General features: G+C 35.8%; 1 protein-coding gene across 2 annotated transcripts in view; it reads left to right on the top strand.

Moving 5' to 3' along the window:
• DTNBP1 (dystrobrevin binding protein 1) overlaps positions 1 to 20,923 on the top strand; it is an 85,283-nt gene that overhangs the window by 30,315 nt on the left and 34,045 nt on the right. For both annotated transcript variants that reach the window (XM_035316757.1, XM_035316756.1), the window contains 2 exons: positions 97 to 229; positions 12,958 to 12,980. In XM_035316757.1, coding sequence (XP_035172648.1) covers positions 97 to 229; positions 12,958 to 12,980 — 156 coding nt within the window. The remainder of the gene's footprint in view (positions 1 to 96; positions 230 to 12,957; positions 12,981 to 20,923) is intronic.

Here is a 20,923-nt window from a genome sequence, read left to right as displayed (position 1 = left end):
AATCCATTATTTACTTTTATGAATTACCATTTCTGTTTGGGTGGGTTGTGTCCATCTATTGATACAATCTGATGTTCGTGTAAATATTTCTTATAGCACGTCTAGAGGCAAACTTTGAGGAAATGGAGAACCATCTATTGTGTCTTGAGGACCTATGTAAACAGTGTGAATTGGAAAGATACAAATGCATGCAGACATTACAGCTGGAAAACTACAAGAAAACAAAAAGGTAAATAAAACAAATGCTATAAATATTTGTTGGCATAAACTATAAGCCTGTTGAGACTTTTTTCTTATACAATACAATCCCCCTTTTAAAATTTTTTAAAGAATTGTAATTGTTGACAGGAAATTGCAAACTTGTAATGAACTGAATGTTGGTCTAACTCTTGGTGACAAACAGAGTATGTATTTGGAAATTATCACTGCGTTGTGAAGATGAATTTATGCTGTATTATCCTCAAAAAACAGTTGGAGTAAGGGCTATTGTTAATATGCACTGATAAATTGTTGTTTGTTTCAATCCTTTGCCCTGTTGCATGTGAGGTTTTTCCCCACGTACAACCTGTGAATTTAGTGACTGTATTTTCCTATCCTATCCTATGACCATCTTCTACTCTATATGGTAGTTATTGCTCTCCTGCCATTCCCTTACTCGCAAAGACAGGGCATTACTACTTAGAATCGAAGTCCAGTTGTGTGAAAAGTTAAACACAGAACCTCCAACTCTTACACTTCACATTCACATGAAAGAGGATATAGCAAGATATAAATGTTAGGAGCTTAAAATACTTAACTGTTGACTTTCTTGTGTTGTTACTGGTAGTGCCAAAACTAAAGGACAGAAGAAAAGCAGCAATAATTTGGTTATGTAGATGAGGAAATGAAGAGTTGAACTGAAGCAATTTGTCAAAGATGATTTTTGATAGACGTGCATGGGTAGATGCAGTTGCTGATGGACCTGGAGCAGGCATTTACGTAGGGATAAGCAAGTTGCTTCACCTGAATAGCCATGTATTCTGCTAGCCAGGGGAAGCACCCTGTTTCTCTCCCCAGTTCTCATAACAGTGGAAGCGGGTTTGACTCTTGTGGTATGGTCAGAACAACTGGTTTGGTTTATGGTCCTAATTAGGATGTTCTGATCAAGGTCAAGGCTGTGCCAGACAGTACTGGTTGCATTTTGCATACCATTTTCCTGTTTCTTGATCATCCTTCTCTCTCTCTCTCTTCTCTCTCTCTCCAGTCTCCTCCCAAATAAACAATGCAGCCCTAACAACTTCTTCCCCCTCAATCTTGGTTTGCTACATCTCTGCTCAAATTTATTATTTCTGCTGCCATTATTGACGGAATCTTGGCTCTCTGTGGTGTTACAAATAAGGTTATCTTATATACTGTTTAACGTTGCAAGTTCTGCCTCCCAGAAGTCTCCCAGTACCTTGAAGGTCCCCTTCAATTGTCTGTGCGGTTTGGCTGTCTTTGATGTAACTCCCCTTTTACTACCTGAGAAATGCAACCATCCCTTATGGTGCTATCCATCACATCCAGCGACTACTCATGTCATGGCCTTCAAGGTTTTTCATACCCTGTTCAGGTAGCTGAACCTCAGGCCCACATCAATGCTCTTGTCATTTTTCTGCAACCTGGATTTTCTCATTCCTAAGTCTGGACAACGCTATTTTCACTCTCTCCAGGAAGAGCCAACATTAGCCTATATGTTTAAATTTTCACTTGTTCTAACTTATAATTAAATATTTCATAGCAATATTTTCAAATTTCTAAATCTGTGCTGTTTAACCAACTAACACACATTTTAAATGTGCATAAAGCAATAGGTTTATACTCCCCAAAATATAGAAATCTTTCTGAAGTTTTCTGAGTTTGGTTTGTCCTCCCCCTTGCCGGAATGCCTCACCTCCTTCCTCACTCTCTCTTCCCATCCCCCAGATTCTGCTTTCAGCATCAAAATAAAGTGTTAAACTGCTGCCTGCTCTGCTTAGCATCTAATCAGTTTTATAAATAGAATGCTAAGCAAGCTACTGAACATAATTGTAAGCTGATTACCTTTGGTCAGATCTAGACAAAACAGCAAAAATGCAGGTAATTTCTGGTTGATCATTACCACTGTATTTATTTAGGTAAGAAATTAACTGCCAATGCTTTACCAGAAGGACACTTGCCAGTGTAGATACTTGTAGAATGAACAGCCAGTTAACTTAATGTGAGTGTCATTTGTTATATATGCTTGGAACTCAGACTCTATGCTGCTCTCTTTAGTGCTTGGGGTTTTTACTGTGATAACAGTAAAGAATCAAGTTGGGGGTTCAGGAGCCTATGCTCTCTCTTTAACACAGAAATTTACTTTCAAGGAATAAATGGTTTTATATAAGAAGGTATTTCATGTGTATTGACCATAGAGGGATGAAAACTGAGATGAACAAAAACTCTTAGAAACATTGGTTACTTTTAGGGTGTAAAAAAAAAGTAATTTTACTGTAAAGTTTTGTCAGAGATTAGTCTAGAAGCTCATGTATTTCAAGTCTTTTGAAAAATCTATATGAAAGATGTAGAAGAAAGTGCTTTAGGTCAGCATTAAAACTTTGAAATGCAGCTTATGGTAACTATGGGAACTGACTTTCAGAAATAGGTCTCAATGTTAAGTAGAACAACTTTATTTCTGTTAAAACAGAACATTTTTTTCCCTTTTGTCTTTGTGTTGAGTACTAGTAGATTCATCAATCCATGGTGTTTTCCACTACGTATTATTAAGGCTGGAGCTGGGGATGGAAGGAATTGCTTGATTTGCTGTGTGCTATTTAATACTCTCTTTTATGTTTCTTAAGTTCATTGATCAGGGTACCACTGTTGTTGTATGGAGTCCAGGTTCCACCTTTGCTTTCTCTGGTTAGTCTTGCTGCAGTTGTTTGCATGCATGTTAGCATTAAACCATACCATTTGTTTCCTGTCCTTTTCTCAAGCACAATTCTACTTCTTTTCTCTTAGCTCTCCTACAGAGGATGCAAAGTTTCTGATTTCAGATAACTCCTTGTATCCCTCCACTGTCCTACAGCACTTTGTGCATTCCCAAGACAATGCACTGTGTCATTCAGGAAGCAGTGTCAGAAGCTCACTTCTGTGCTAATTTTTATATGCACAAAATTGAAGGCTTATTGTGTGAGCTAAAATGATCCTGAAGCTATGAAGCTCTTAATACCAATTGTATCCATGTCAAATGGATCACTGTTGGTTTGGGTGGTTTTGTGTGCTTTTTGAAAAACAGCAAAAATTTTTATCAATTAAAAGGAGATGACTAACAGTAGCATTTTGTACAAATGTATTTCATTTAAGTAAAGAGTCCCTTGTCACTGGAAATGAATGAATACATTTTATTATGGCATTTAACTTTAAGCATAATTGTCTGAATCTTATTTTTTTTTAGGATTCCCAGTTTAAGAATCCTTTGTTTTCATTACTTGTCTGCTTTGAGAACAGACATAAAAGGAAAATGATGAAAGAAATCTAAAGTCCCGAGTCTCTTCTTGTTTGGGTATATTTCAACAGATGAATATTTAGCAATACTGCAAACCTCAGTGGGATTAATTTTTTTTCCATTTCTGGTGGCATTTAAAGAAATGCTTTACTTAAAGAGAAAATATGTTCTTAATATGTATATTTAAACCTAAATTTGCTTTTTCGATTTTTAAAAATATATTTGATATCAGAAAAATTGTAACCCTCTGTGTTAGTAATTAACATGGTAGTTGAGGAGCTTGACGGTTTGAGGAATTTCCATGCTGATGGCATCCTGTTTTTATGCTCCTGGAGGAGAAGGTTTGATTCACTTTCACATTCAAGAGGGTATGAAATTTACAGCAATTGCGTTGTATAGATTAGAAAAGTGTATGTGAGAAAATGTCTTGATCAGTTACTGCTATGTTCGGAACATAAGGGGTCACAAGGATTGTTGCAGTTGACACAATGTCTTACGTTAGGCCTGACCAAATAAGCATTCAAAAAGTAAATCCAAAAATCTTCATTAGACAATTCAGACCAACTTGCTTTTTGGAAAAGTTCTTTCTTACTTGGGACAATTATTCATTATTTACTCGCTAATATTAAAAAATAAAACATAAAAGGTAGGATTACTTTTCTCCTGTGTGCTGATTTCAGATATTATCTATACCTACTATATTACCATTATAAATGATCTTGTTTACCTAAATTATTTTTTTTACCAAGGTCAGAAGAGAGAAGATGTAATGGGTAGTAGTACCCTGCAATACAAAATCATGTTGCCTAAAAGAGGACTTGTATGTGTGCAGGCTTTGTTTAGATCCCATGATGTTCCCCAAGCGATAAGCTAGAAAAGTACTGTCTTCAGTGCTGACTGCCTCCCATCTGGTAGTGATAAATTGGAGTTGTAGCTTTACAACGTTTCTAAGCTTCACATATTAATTTGTCAAATGGATTTTTGATATGTAGAAAACATATTATTGTTGCATATGTTTCAAACATATTTATTTTTCCTTTGAACATTAAATGTACTGTGAATTATTTCTAAGCCTCTAGCTACGTTTCATAGTTCTCATAAACATTTTCATCAAAGTAAGGTTGCTTGCCATATTCTTCTTGATTGGTCTTCCAGCAGGTTTAGTTTCAGCAGCTATACCTTCATGTAAGTGGGTACATAAATAATGAATTTACAAGGATGGATGCTGAAAGTTTATCTTCTGGACAGTTGTCACAGTAGTCATGCTGTGGATGACTGGATTTAGTTTTCATTAGACATTAATCGTATGGCTATAACTTTGTGCCAAATAGAGTTAATGTCACAGACATATTTTCCATCCTGCTATTCAAGTGTCTGTATACAGCACAATCAGTACCAAGTGTTTTCATGGTAATACCTGGCTGGAATTAATTTTATATTAATTTTATATCTATCAGTTATTGCACTTTGGACAGACATGTGGAATGGGAATCCCTATTGATCCTGAAAAACTAAGGATCAGTTTTTGCACAAGCTTTGCATAAAGTCCCTGATAGTTATGCTTTCTTTTGCATAATTTTAGGACTCTGAATTTATTTTGTCTACAAGAACACCTACAGTACAGTATTTTGCATTTATCAAACCCAAAGAAGCAGGCTGCTTCGTTATTAGTAAATTTTGCTCCCATAAATGCTCCGAATATATATATATATTTAAATATTAGGCCAGGTTTTATAAACAGCAGCACAAAAAATTTTAGGGTCTTTGGCATTTTTTGTGTTATTTGAGAAGTGGGAGTGTGCAGTATAACTTCTATCACTTTAAAGTTGCGTTAATGTTGCTCTTTTTTATGATGGTCTTTGCTTATGTAGGAGACACAGTGAAATAGTTAAGAGATCTGTTGTGTACCTTCTTCCTGTAGTTTTTTCTTTTTTTATAGGCATAAATGTTTTTGTTGTTGTTGTTGACTTTTGTGACCTACCATTAAGGATGGAATGCTTGTGAGGGATCCTCTGCATTTTACAGAAGCTTTTATTGATGTTTACTAGAAAAAGTTGAATGTTGTATCACTCCTGAATGACTCTGTTCTACCTTTACGTAGTGCTGATTACTAAGTGTAGTCTGTAAATCGTGTCAGTCTGTTAGTAGCAGGCATTCTTTGTCCAGACTTATTGTACCAATAATAGAAACAGATGGCTTAGGACTGCCCTAATCATTCCTTTATACTCTTTCTCACCTCAAAACTACTTTATTTATGAAAGTAATTAATTCATTGTGGCTAGTGGCAGAACAGGGCTTAGCTGTCATTACCACACTAAAATCTATTCTCTGATTTTGAGCAACAGTTAATGTTTCTCCAGATAGATTCTGTCTCTTTTCTGTATGAATTATTTTCCTGAGGTCTTCAATAATTCCTTTTAATTTATTTGGGGAGAAAAAAGATTGTTTGAAAATTGTTCCAAAAAAATGTCTTAAATGTATTAATTGACAAAGCCTCTGTGAGGGATATTTTACTTGCCTTTGTCAAAGGGATGTGGTGAGGGTGCCTGAAGTGCTACAGGTTGCACCTAACTGCATTAATTAATTAATTAATTGCATTAATTGCATTCATGCTGTGTGGAACACCACATACTTTTAGGTAGAGAGTGCATATGTGGTTGCAGGCTTTTTTTATTTTTTTCCATATTATTATATCACTTTGGAATAAAATTTGGCCACTTCTTGAAAAATGATATTTATTTTCTTACTTTACTTTTAATTCCTATAGGGAAATTGATGGCCAAGTTAAAGTAAGGTCTGGATTTCGGTGTGTGGCTATTGACCAAAATCAGCTCTGCAGGAACCCTTTTCCTTTCTATTAAAAATTAAAGATGCCCCCTTTGGTGGTGGTGGTATTTGTAGCTTCTCTCTGATTTCAGCTTTAAACGTTGATTTATAAATTGTTGGTTATATGATAAAAATAACTAAAACTCTGCTGTTACATTTATCCTTTGGCGATTCAATGATGTTGCATACCAAGATAAAAATAAAATAAAGCTAACTCCCTTTTTGAATATCCACAGAATGACAGCAAACCCCTAAGAACTGGGTGCTTTGCAAAGCCTTATATCTGAAGGCATAAGCTTTTAGAGGGAGCTAAAATTTATCCCACACTTCAGTTTCCAGCTTGGAGTGCTTCCAAAGCTGAATGATCTGTGTCAGTCTCTTAAAAGAGGACAAAATGCCTGCTTGCTGTTAATGATTTCACTGGTTTGACTTATACCGTTTTCTTCTGTTCTAATGCCATCTTCCTGTTTTTCTTTTGAATGTAACACCTGAAAGGTGACCATCAAGATAAACATTTCTTTCTTTGTTTGAAATATCAGAAGAGACATGCTTTCACTATACCCTGAAAATGCTGAGTATATTAGGGTAGTATTTAGTTTTAGTTGTATTTATTGTCAACTATCACTTGATGTTTGACATTCTGTTATGAAAAATAAATCTGGCATTTGATCCATTCTGTCTTCTAGAATGAGGCTGATGTAGAAATCTCACTGGAAGATATGGAAAGACTTCAGCTGCTTTTGTAGCTCCATTTGAATATAGAAGTCAAAAAAATCTCCACTGCAAAAGTATTTAGATTCCTCAGGGCTTTTCTCTTTTTTTTTTCTGAATAAAATTTCATATTTCATGATGAAGAATCATGACCTGTATTCAGTTCTTCTTCAAACAAATAGAAAAGCTTCTCTGCTGCTCACTTTCAACAGTATTTTAGTAGCTTTTGTTTTTATTGATTTTTTACTCCTTAAATCTATTGAGTCTCAAAGGTATTTTGAAGTCATAGTTGACCTAAGTGATCTGAAAAAAGATGATTAAGCAATCTGTCAGAGGGAAAACGTTTTTGTTTCATTATCAGAAGTGCTAATCCGAAGTACACAGAAAATTACGTTGCACAGAAAATGATTTAGTACAAGTGACACAAGTTTTGGGTTCTCAGGTTTTTTGGATTCTATTTCTCCTGATAAAATCAAAATTAAAGCCCTTTCATCTGCTTTTTAGCTGGCTAAAGATTGAATCAATCTGTAGAAGACAATTATTTGAATATAATTTTGGAAATTTAATTGTACTGGATGTAACAGGTAAATGTTGTATTTCTAAGGTTTTGCTTTGAGTCTCGATAGATGCCAGAAATATCTTTAAATGACATTGCAGATAAGCAAGTATACCTTCTTCAAATGTTCATTTTTGTTTGTATCTAGTATTTACAACTCAACATTTATAAACACGTTTCTTTGTAAAATGTTTCAAATTTAATACTCAATTTTTACCATCTGTATGCTGTTTGGGGATTATTTTTTATTTACACATGAATCTAGTTGTTTGAGTTTATTGACTGTCTGCTACTGTCAGAACTCATGCTATAAAATCATTCTTGACATTCATTTATGACTTTGTTGCTTTCTTATCTGCCTACTCTTTCCTTGGAGATAAAATATGGAAATGTCAATTCTGCCTGCTGTCCTCATTGCAGAGGACTTGGTGTTTCTGTGCTCTCTAGTTAACTGAATTCCCTAGTGTTTTATTGCATTTGGAAAATTGATCTTAGTGTTACAGCCCTTTGCAAGGTACAGTAGAATCCGAGAACCTTTTCTTACTTTTGTTGAAGAATCTAAATTCCCATTGATTTGAGTAACGTAAAGCAGAATGGTTTTGACTACACTGGATTATTAGTTTTCTAATATACATGCTTATCTGGCTTGGTATTTGTCATTGATTTGTGGGTTGAGATCATATGGTCAATATTTTGTGATTAGTGAGGACATTTGTTAAATTGTGGTGATAGAATAGTCTCAGTCTTTTGAAAAGCCATTGTTTAAAGAATATAAATAAGAATTTGTAATGAACCAAGTAACCAAGGAATTGCTGATAATTCTTCATCATTTACAGGTGACAGCTAAGCAGTGGATGATCCCCTTACAGAAGCATTTCAAAGCTTTGAGCTGACAGCATTTAATCTGCTACTTATATCTAAGATTTTCCCTTATGGATACCTGCTCAAAACAATGTGCAACTGCTGTGCAAATGTACAACAAGATGTGGGTTTTTGTGGTGACATTCTATTCCTCAGCTGGGTAGCGACAGTGTCATGGGGTGAATTTATCTCTTTTTTTTTCACCTGAGTTGTAAGACTACAGGGTGATGAGTAAGCTCTTAAGCTCGCTACTTCAATACTCTTTCCATTCTGTTAGAGTTTTGTTGATGAAGACAAAACACCAAACAAAATCAAACAAAAATACTTAAGAAAATCTGCCATATTAATTTCTGGTCAAGTTGAATCAAAGCTACAAGGCGTGATTTTGGAGGAATGATGTGATATCTATGTAACTTGAATTTAAAGATCTACAGGACTTTAATTCTTGTCTGTATCTTCAGAGGCAGCTCTAGTTTGTGAAGCTGGAAGCTTTCAGTGAGCATTTGTCTCGATCCTTACTTGCCTTCCCACTCTTTCTTTTCCTTATTCCTATTCCCATATTCCTATTTCTGGATTTATTCTTGTTTACCAGCGGTATCCGATAGAATTGTCTTCCTCATGTACATCTCTTGTGCCCAGTGAATAAGACAGGGTTAATCCAAGAGTGCAGTGAGACATCTGAGGGAATGGGAAGGTAATTGGGATTTTCTATTTGCCTTCTAACTGGTTTTGTAAGTTGTGCTCACAGAAGTTACTCTGTGGGACTAGTAATATATTAGAGTCTGCTTCACCTGTAGTCTCTGAAATTATATATTCTCACCACAAACCCTGAAGCTCAACTTTTCTGTAAATGAAGAAGTTAAGACCACTTGACAACATTATCATTAGAACACTCCAGGGTAACTTACAAGTAGTAATTCAGAGGATACATCCAGTCTTGACAGTGTTTCCATCCACTACAGATTTAATTCATTTCAGACTTTATTGTGGTTCTGCAAGTAAAGATCTGTATGAAAAGGATACTTCAGACTAAAATGGGGTACTGTGTTTTATCGGTGTCTGTGTATGTCTTTTTCCTCTGTACTTGTGGCTCAGGTCTTAACTTTTTGATAGTATGTTTCAGAGAAATTCTCCACAGTCTCTTGGGTTACAGTGCTTTCATTTCATTGCTCTTATTATTTTGAACCATGAGATATACATTAGCTGTGCCTCTTTGGACATGGTGCATGGAGGGGTTTATCTTAAAATTTACCTACAGCCATCATGCTCAGAAGGGAATGAGAACCTGATTAGTATCTGTTATGCAGGCATTGAATTATACCTGAATACCATCTCTTTCCTCACCTGAGTATTATCTTGAAGTGCAAAACGAGGCTTATGCAACTGTGTGCAACTTTCTGACAATTGTTGCCCTTTATTTGCTTGTGGGGGTAGAAAAAACTCTGAAATCCAACTGCATTTTTCTATGGAGAGCTTTCAATTGCCTTAAATTATGTAGACAAATAGGATGGGGAAAAAGGCTAGCTTTTTCTTACAAAAAAATATGCATAGGATAATAGACTTGTGAGCTGGAGCAGTTGACAGAACTCCTCTGCTGAGATGATTCATTATACTGCACTTTTGTCTACTAGTATGATGTTGTTAGTAAACTATCTGTCAAAGACTGAGCTCTGTTGCCGTAGCTTTTGTATAAACCTAATAGAAAATAGGATCTCAAAGAATGAGCAATTTAAAGGAAAAGGAAAACAAATACAAAAATGTAATATGTAGCATCAAAGGTGGTAATTTAATGTGATAAGACCTAAAATAAGAGGCAGAAGTCCTACCTACTCATCCAAGCCTGATCCAGTGCAAGTTTTTCCCCCGTTTGCCTTTTAACCTAATTTTTAAAAGACTATTTTCTAGAACTCTCTTTCCAGTTTCATCTTTGTTTTGTTGTTTTAATTACCCAAGCTGCTTTTTCCTTTACAGACTATGTGTATTCCAACTACATAGTTTCTTTCTTAATGCAACTTCACTGTATTTACTTCTGCAGATGATTTTTGTCTCTACCTTCACAGAGAAGATATAAGATGTATCTGTTGCTTGTTTTTTCTTCCTGCCAATTTGACTAAATAAAAAATAATTTATTTACTTACACAGAGAAAGAGAAATGAACATATTGTAGTACATTTTTTGTGTACATATGCCTAGAATTCTGTAATTATTCTTCTAGTAAATGTGTTGATTTAATCTGAAGACAACTGTTTTTCCAGTGTTTTTGCAAGTCATAGTCTCCTTTTCACTTTAAATTTAGTGTCTGATTCTTACCAAAGCAAATAATGAACAAGATTTAGGATTGATATTTTAAAACTTTAAAATTTTTATTTGAATAATTTGATTTAAAAAGAACCATACTCATTCCTAATGCGGAGCATATTTTCATTTAGCATGTTTTTTAAGATATATTTTTGAACATGTCTTTTATTTAGAGCGTTAAGAGAAACCACAAGACGTGATTGATTTGCATTGCCTAGAATATAAAGGATCATTAGTCTGGATCTGAGTTGCTACGAGGATACTAGGAAATGCAGATTCTTAAATTCCAAATCTTTACTTTTACTATATTCTAATAGTAGATATTTTTTTTTTTCAGAGATATATAATCTAAAAAAGGGTTTGGTTTGGTTGACTATTCATTTCCAGCCTTCCTAATGAATGTGTATTATGTATGTGGTTATAATGTCAGCACCCTAATGGATCAGCCCTCAAATGGTTAGTTGGATTTTGAAAGGGACAATTCTGGGTTTTAAGATAAAACCATCAAATATTGCTGTCAGCTGGTTACTCTATTACCTTCTTGTTTGCTAGTATACTTGCACACAATGACAGTAATTGTTTTGTGTTCCTTTTTGGAGGCAAGTGGCATAAGACCTCTTGGTTTTAGGAGCAACTAGTGTAAGTTTTTTCCTCTTAAATTCACAAGATGTTTCCTCAGTATGGTTTTTGTTTCAGTCTGTGGAAAATATGCATTTCCTGTGATTGTTTTGTCGAATAGTATGCCATTATTTAAACATAGGGAATACAACTTGAGTGTTTAAGAATTTTGTATTTATATTTAAAGTACACAAGATAGGAAAAAATAGTAGCATATGAACCTGCAAGTCATAGGTGTTGAGAAGTAGCTTTTTTCTCTGGTAAAAGACGGAGTTACTATATTGAGAAATGGATGGAGGAGGAGCAGGAAGAGTAATAGATATTCACAGGAAGTTAGAATTCAGGATTTGCTGCTCTAACTTACGTGGTAGCTTATTTCCTGGTAAAGCACACGTTCTTTCAGAGATCTATGTTGGACATTTGGTGACAAAATTGGGATGTTCACTGGGAAAGTGGAGGTAAATGCATTCACTCACTGCCTTTGGAATACTTTATCCTGCCTGGAAAAGAGTTGCAAGTTTAAAATAGCTTTATCTGTTGTCAACGCAAGAATAAATACTGAAGTGCATCATCTGTTAGGGAGAAGAAGGAATTATTATGGTATAGCATATGTACTGTGAAAAAGTCTGTATTGTAAGTGACCCAGTAATGACTGAAGCATATGTGTTCGTCTGTGGGTAGTGAGTAGAAGCATGTATCTGAAGAACTGTTAGTTCAGGTATTCTGTTTTAGTTTATTTTATTTAAAATCACTTTTGCGTTCAAAATCTGGGATTTAAATAGACTTGTTATGTGCATGGGACTGAAGTCTGCAAGGCACAGGCTGAAAAGATGTTCGTTGTGAGTATTTTTGTAAGGAGAAGGCCAGCATTCAGTCTTATTTAAGCTATTACTTAGATTCTTCTTTCATCTCTAAATTCATGATAAATCACTACTTTGTAGCAATGGCAAATAGAGCATTTTGCAATTTCCTGAAAACAGGGAAACTTATTTCTCTTACCTACATGCTTTGCATTCAAAATTGCTTCACAACTGAAAGTGGAATGTGGCCTGGTGTGAAGGAGATAAAATAGAGTTACTGTTGATTTCTTAGCTTTCTGGTACCTGAGTAATGTGTTATCTGTCACTCTTTGTACTTGAAAATCCTCTCCTCTGAGGAATGTTCCTGTGTGCTTCTCTTGACCTTAAAGTGTGTTGTAATTGAGCAAATGAAGCTGTAAATTTTTGTCCTTCGCAGCTGCCAAAAGAATTTCAAACAGCATTGGTGAAAATGGAGCACTGATTGTTGCTTACTAAGCTATACACTGGCAAAGCTCTGCTAAGCAATAGATGTTTTAGTATCTGAAGTCTTGGTGGTTTTTGTAACAGTGTATTTAGAAATTATGTGGATAGATATAAAAATGCAATACTCTTATAATTATGCATATTTATGAATATGTGGTAGCCTAATTTCTAAACAGGTTGATCAAGATTGGTTTAGGTAAGCACACTTAATAGTATTGACCTTACAAATGTGTTTCTCAAATTCTTTGCTTTTAATCTTTTAATGAGTCTTAGTTAATCTAATATTTTATTTTTTTGTATTCTTCTTTTCCCAACAGGAAGGAACTTGAGACCTTCAAAGGTAAATCCTGTTTTTCATTTTCTACTTGGATATTTGTAAGAATTATGGCAATTCTTGTGTTAAATGAAACTAATCAGGAGCTGTTCCAATTCTGCATTTGATAATGTGAATTTTATTTCAAACCCAGCAGGCTCTTTCTTTTTCAGTTTACCTGTTCTTGCTACTGGTTTCTTTGGGAGAGTCATAATCATAGGAAGAACACAGAGGCTGCTGTTGTCTTAGCCAGGTTTCAGAGATTTGGCATCTAATTCAAGTCTCTCCCTTGGTCTTCAATTTTGGAACTTAAGAGCTTAGTCTTCCGTTAACTGTCATTTCTAGCATGAATGTATTTTTAGCATGTGTTGCAGGCTGTTACTTGTTAGACTTTTGTCTAGCTGTTCTAGGATATTTTCACAGTATTATGCCACATCAGACAAATACATTTTTTTAGCTCAACTTGTTGGATATAAATGAAGATACATACGCATATCTGTCCTAAACAATATGCAATGGCTAGGAACTCTGTCATGTATTATTGCTTTGTACTGTGATGTGTAGGTGGAACACATTACCATTTTCAGTAAATTTCAAATTCAGGCTTACTCTACCTACTAATGTTAATGTATGATCAGCTTGAGAATTACTATAATCTTTTGCTTTGAATAAGGTGTGACTGTGGATTTATGACTAGTCTTTATTTATGAGAACAAAGTCAAGTATGTTGACTTATGCCAATTAATTGTCTCTTCAAATTGAAAGAAGGGCTGGAAATTTCTATCAACTGCATTCCTCTTTGCCTTTTCAGTTCATTACTATCTCATCCTTACATAATGCTAAAAAAAGGAAAATAATAAAGCTAACATTAACAGACAAGCAACACAGATTATGTAAAATGTCACTTTATCTGTAGCTTACCCTAACAACTCTTTTTTTTTTTTTTTCATTGATTTGACAGCTTTCAACACAGACTAGCTCAATACAAAACCAACAATAATGCTAAGCTCATTCTGTTCCATGGCAAGGCAGCTGCTTTGTAGTACCTGATGCTTGGGAGAATACCGAATCCTGTTATTGTTTGTGTTGATTAAGGGATTTAAACGAGTTTCTAGAAATCATGAGGATGGTTTTCAGAGTTACTTCTCTTAGATTCTCTTTTTTCCCCATAGAGATAATACCTTCTTGTGACACTGTATGTTAAAATTATTTCACAAAGATGAATATTTTCATGAGAATGGAAAGTGTTAGCTGTGCACTTACCTTGAAACTTATACCAAACTAAGTAACTGGTTCCACAATGGATATGGATGGTACAGTTTTCCAATACTAGTTATGAAGGCTTGTCTTGGTAGCTAAGACGTTTTTTACTTAGTACAAAGAGGGAAAAAAACTGCAAACAGATTCCAAGAAAAAGGCCAAAGGCTTGGTTTGTTTCTTCACTGAAAAGTTCAAATGCCATCTATGACTAGCACAGTCAATATCAATGGCAAAGGAGTAGGATCTCATGCTGTAACAAGGAAAGGCCAGGTCAGAGGGTCTGCTGTGTGTTTTCAAACCAACTGATCAAATTTATTCTCAGTACTCAAAAGAATTGGTGGAAGCTATGGAAGGCTGGAAAAGCACAAACGTGGTGACAAATCTTTAAAAATGGAAATGAAACGTCAGCCTGATTGCTGTATTTTTTCATACATTGAACTGATGGATAAGGTTGTACCCATCAGAAAAAGAAAGAAGTAATAGCTAACATTTTTGAAAATAATTGTGTCAAACAAGTCTAAATTCTTCATAAGGCGGCAACAATATGGTTTAAAATTAACAATAGGTGCCTTACTTTAACTGCGGGAACAGTTCGTACTGTCTTGTCTGACATTATCCCAGGAAACTGAGATTAAACTACTTAACAGTGTGTGCATAGCTGATTGGAAATCCACACTCGGAAGACAGAAATTTTCATGGTTTCTTCAATATTAAGTTGTCTGCTTTCTCAGATCTGATGCTACTCTGAATTCTTATTGTTAATGGGGGTGGTAAATTAGAGCCACGGACTGGCTTCAGTCAGTCTTTTTCTGGCCTTGGGGAACTTCAGCCAATTTTTGAGTACCACAGCATACATTTATTTCATCAGCTGAATAGAAGCAGGGGAGTGAGAGCTTCCTCCTCACCATGGATTCGTGATTACAGAGTGACAGATGTTTCAGTTCTGTAGCAGCTTTGCCCAGTCTAACTGGTGGCTCCTTCTTGCATGTTTCTTTTTTAAGCTGCTTCCAAGGCTCTCTAGATTTGTGCAGAAAATGATCCGTTGTTTGGTTTTGGTTGATAAAGCAAGCTGAAAAAGCTAATTAGATGGCCCTAGAACTGCTGGCACAAGAGGAAAAGGCTGGGGAGCACATCTAAGTTACCAGTGTAACAGTGTTATGTTACCTAACACATTTTAAGGATGAGATGAGGAACCACTGTGCAAAGCAGTCATACGATCTTATCTTAAATATTGCATGTAATTTTGGTTTGCTGTATTCAAAAAAGGTTGGCTCCAACCTTTAGGTTAATTAAGGAGTAGTTGTGTAGATTATTCTGTACATTTTCCATTGCACGTATAGACTACAAACCTCAACTGATTCATCCTTGCATAACTGTCCAAACTGAAATGTGCTCCTAAACATTGTCCATAAAATAGCCAGCACAGGGGCCAGGAACAAAGAGCTGTTTAAAGTGAGGGCACTATGGTTTGGGGGCAGGGGAGAAGAAAGCAGTCAGTACCTTCCACAAGTGGTATATTTGGACATTTCTGCTGGGTATTAGAAGAATGGTTCTAATTATCAGAGCCCAGAGGTTCTGGAGATGCTACCCAGTATATACTGTGCTCCTGTCATCTAATTGAATTTAACCTGGAGCTTAAGAGGTTTATGTGAAAGATAACATGAAGTGACATGCTTTCATTATTAAGGGAGTGGACACTGGACATGGATTACTTCCAGGCCCGTGGAGAAAGAAGTCAGACCAGAAAAGTTAGAAAATACGTAGAATGGGAAAAAAAAAAAAAAAGTTATTTAAATAGCTGAAACAAATAAATCATGAAATTACTGAATGTAGATCAATTAAATGTCATTCTTCTGAGATGATCTGACTTAAAGGGAAAGGAAACATGCAGTGAGGTTGGAAGAAGGCTAGAGATGTCTTGTAAACTCTTGTTCCCTTATGTCCTCAAACAAAACCAGTGTGAAAGCTGTTTATTTAGCTGATTGAAGTCCTGCCTTCTCAGATCCAGAGAGATCTTTTGGATCTTTTTGTTCTTTTGGTTTGGTTTGGTTTTGAGTCGGTGTATAACAGGCATCCTTGAGTACTATGTATGTGCTGCCTTTATATACAGTTTTACCTTTCAATGTATGCGCAGTTGAAAGCGCTGTACATTGACTTGTGTTAGAATGGAAAAAATAGAAATGCTAGTTTTGATAACATTAACTTACTATTTGTGTATTAGAATGTCTATATGCTAAAAGCATTGGCTTCTAGGTTAAGGATGGTGGATGTCTTGCATCAAAACACGTTTTATAAATGTCTAACTTTGTTCTATCTGAACGTGCGGAAATTAAGTATCACAAAACATTCCTTTAATATGTATCCTAGAAGTGGTAAAGAGAGGGTTGTTTTTGTGTGTCCAAATGCAACTCTTACATTCTCTGCAGCTGAGTTTTCATGCCTTGCACAGGATAGAAAGCAAGTTTCACTGGAACTGACAAATCAAATAGTATAGGCTGAGTGTCAAAACAGCACAGGACTGAAAATTTAAATTTAGAGATGCATCCCAATAATTCCACAACACAGAAAAAATACTGGTTGTGCATTGCCACAGGCTGTGGCGAGGCAGGTTTAGCTCACAAGGCAGATAGGCAGCTTAACAATCTCTCCCAGGAGCTTTGTGTGTATAAAAATACGAATAGACGCAGATACACAGATCTAGTATGGATGGGGCCACTGTAAATTTGAGTGATCTTATAAACATTTATGAACAATATTATCCTTTATATAACATAGGAAAATAATTGTTTCAGTTTTTATTTCTTACTGCATGTGCTAAGGTATGAAGAGGTGATACCTATGACGTATTTTCTTTGAGCATACCAGCTGTCATCAAGAAGAGGCTCAGGCAAAGCTCTGTGTATATACCTCTCTGCACCATGGAAAAGTATTGACAATCCACTAATGGTCTCAGTAGTTGATGTTATTACCTTCAAGTATCATTCAACAAGTACGCAATAATATATTAAGTTATGAATGATTTCTGTATTTGTCAGCAGAGATACTGTTTTTGAATTTGTTTCTAGCTTTATTCACATTTGTACTACAGATTGTACTCTCTTCTGTCATGAAAAATGGATTTTGTTATTATTCTCTTCCTTTTGCTTTAAGACTATTTTCAGGGCCAGAGTTTCTCCTTTGTTGTTTGCTGTACCTGTAGTGTACAGGGTCAGGACAAACCTCTCCAGTCTCTTTTATTTCAGCCTCAGAAGTTTTCTGTAAAAATCTAAGCATATCATATTTTGTAATCTGTGATGCTGAGAAGGTGAAGGTTAGAAGCTTTCCTGCTTCCTTCTAAGAAGCATCTCTGTGAAAAAGGCAGGGGGTGGCTGATGTCCCAGCAGATCTGGCATTGGTATATCTGAAGTGAGTATGCAATGGGACAAAATATCTCAAAGCCTGTCATGCTTCCCGTTTTTTAGTAAATTATCTTTCAGAGAGCTTTGTCAAAGCTGATGGAGGGTTTATGGATGAAAGCACTGTGTATGGCACATGAAGTAGCCTGCCAGTTTCTTCCTAGTTCGCATCACTTGCAGTGTTCAGAGAAGCACTTTCAGGAGCTGGATTATACTCTGTGCTGCCCTGTTCTGGCTGCTTAAGCAAATGGATCTTGGCAATTTTTTGAAATGCAGAATTTATTTTAGGCTATATATGTATGTGTATTTGTTCTTAGTCTTTGATACATTTTACTCTTGGATGGTTTTGAAAGGGGAGAGTATATCATTTTCATTTTTACAGCTGAGAAACTAAAAATTATACAGCAAACGTGTTTATTTGTTTGTAATTATTGAAATATAGTGCATTTATGACTGCACTGAGATTTGAAATCATTCCACTGTCCTTTCAGAGACATAGTACAATTTATGTGTGTTTTTGTTGTTGGTCTAAATTACACAATGGGAATAACTTATGTTACTGAGTTTACTTCAGACTTCATCCAATGATAGATTTAAAAACTGCTTCTCAAAGTCTCTATAAAATAAAAACAAACAAAAGGTATAGGTTGAAATGTTTTGAGTTATGTTTCTGGAAATAAAAATAAGCAATAGAGTCCATTTAGAAATCAGTAATGCAGCACTTTTCGACAATGAAAGGTGTCAGAAACTTTGTAAGGGCAGATATGCATGCGGCTTTGGCTACTGAGTCATGCATATTTCTAAGCTTTAACAGGATTAGTTTCATTCAAGCTTAGGGAAGCTGGTCATATGATCATTTTCAGCACTTCTGTTTACGGTACAAAAAAATATGTTTCCAGCTCTGTGCACCAGAGATCACTCCCAAATAGGACCTGATAATTTTTTAAAGTTTTATCAAAATACTCTTTCTGAGAAAGAGGATGGGGAAGAAAAGATGTATTTTTTTTTATTGTTTTTCTCTTCTCTTCTTCTAGATTATGTCATTGGGTCACATATGAAATATGGATGTTTTGGCATCCTTCCTCATAATCTAAGATGCTTCTGTTGAATTTGCAGTTTTCCAATCCTTTTTTTTGGGGGGGCAGGAGAGAGGGAAAGTACTCATCTCAACAGATAATTGTGTCAAATTGATTGTTCTTCTCATTTGGGGATCTTCTTTATCACACTGGCCTCTGATTGTCAAATCAACAAATTGTCAATTGACTGGTTGTCAAAATCAACAACTTTTTCCTAACGTTCACATAGTCTTGCAGATGCAAGGTATTTTGGGGTTTTTCATTTCAGTTACTTTGTTGATTAGGGGAGGGAGAGTATCTTGGTTGTTTGGGTGCTGCTTCTAAAGCAGGCCACAGGAGATAGGCAATGCTTCTGCTACGAGTACTTCCTGAGTGTTTCCTAATTGTTTTAGACTTTGTTTAGGTGACCATGGTCAAAAATATCAATACTTAAGACTTGTTTCACAGATGTAAAAGGGGACAACTCTTATTTTGCCATACCAGAAAACATTTGGAAAACAATTGCTTAATTCTATTTTAATAAAGCTAATTTGGAGTTGAAATTTTCAAAGATATTCAGGTTTCAGATTTTTTTGTTGTTGTTGTTATTTTGCTGTGAGCTGAAAATACTCCAAAAAATTTTTAGCCAAAAATGCACGTTACCAGCTTCTTTCCCATCCCATCAGGCCTTGTAACTTTGGATGTTCTGTATTGTCTGTTGTAAGAATTGATCAGGACTCCAATATATAATAACCGTTCTCTTCAGAATTGAATGATATGAGACACGGTCTCTTCTGGACAAACCTTGAGTGAAAGACAAATGAGTTTAACTACTTAAGTCTTCCATTATGCTGTAATAGGATAAGACAGATGGAAAATGAAACCAAATGATAAAGCGTCCTTATAGCTACCTCGCATTTGATTTTCCTGTTTGTATTTTCAGGCTTCAGACTCTCTCTGTTTTTTCAGACTCTCATATCTGTTTAACTCTCAGGACACTTTTTAAAATCTGTCAGAGATTTAGCTACTTGTAAGTTCTGTCCACTTTTTTTCCTTTGTTGATATAGCTATGGATTTCAGGTCAAGGCTTTGAAAAAAAAATGAAAGAAGGAAAGAAAGAAGGGGAAAAAATAGAGAAAGGGAGATTTACTCTTGATCTTTCACTGTTTTTCATCCTGCCTCATAGACACTTAAATCTTCCCCAGCAGGGCAGACACCACCACCAGCAGCGATGTAAAAGCTTTGCAAATATCTGTCTCCCTAGCCCACAAGTAGATGGTCCTGAGTTGCAAGCATCTGGCTGAGTTTTCAGACTTGTTGGTACAATTTTAAAACTTGTTCCATATATGAATACATACCCAATAACAGCAAAAGCCTTACATTTTCTTTCTTGGTAGAGACTGTATGTGTACATCCTTGATAGAGAATGCAAGTGATTGCTTGTCTTTTCTGTCCTCCTGTAGTGACTTAATACAGTAGGCAGCTAAGCCCCACACAGCCCCCATAGGGATGGGGAAGAGAATCAGAAGGGTAAAAGCAATAAAAATTTGTGGGTTGAGGTAAGGACAGTTCAATAGATAAAGCAAAAGCTGCGCATGTGGGCAAAGCAAAATGATGGGAAGTAGTGAATGAGTTCCTTGGAGGGCAGATGCTCAGCCAGTTCCAGGAGAGCAAGGCTTCATCATGTGTAGCGGCTACTTGGGAAGACAGCATAACTCCACATGTCCCCCAGCATTTATTGTTGAGCATGATGCTAAATGGTATGGAATATCTCTTTGGTCCTCTGGGGCCAGCCGGCCTGGCTGCGTCCCCTCCCAGTTTCTCATGTGCTCCTTGCTGGCAGGGCAGCATGGCAGAAAAGGCTTTGATGCTGTGTAAGCACTGCTCTGCAACAGCTGAGGCACTGGTACATCGTGAACACTGCTTTCATCACAAACATGCAACGTTGCACCATGCAAGCCGCTCTGATGGAAATTAACTCTGTCCCAGCCAAAATCAGCAAACCCCCTGAATATCATTTTTTTTGGGAATTGACAATGCCTTTGTCTTGAATAGTAGGTGTAGCTGCTGTAGAAAATTAATTAGCTGCCTTTGACAAGTGAACAAAACATTTGCGAGATTAAGTAATGTGACTGGGGTGAAGCAAACTACAATTAAGACTATCTTAAGTATACATTTATTTTGCAGATGACCACAAATATATTTGCTACCTAATAGGTTAAAGTCTAAAAATGTCAAGTCTTCAGGACAGACAATATTT

This window comes from Oxyura jamaicensis, chromosome 2 (genome assembly GCF_011077185.1).
Source record: "Oxyura jamaicensis isolate SHBP4307 breed ruddy duck chromosome 2, BPBGC_Ojam_1.0, whole genome shotgun sequence".
Taxonomy (NCBI): Eukaryota; Metazoa; Chordata; class Aves; order Anseriformes; family Anatidae; genus Oxyura; species Oxyura jamaicensis.
The sequence above is the reverse complement of the archived record's forward strand: the minus strand, read 5'-3'. Positions and strand labels throughout refer to the sequence as shown.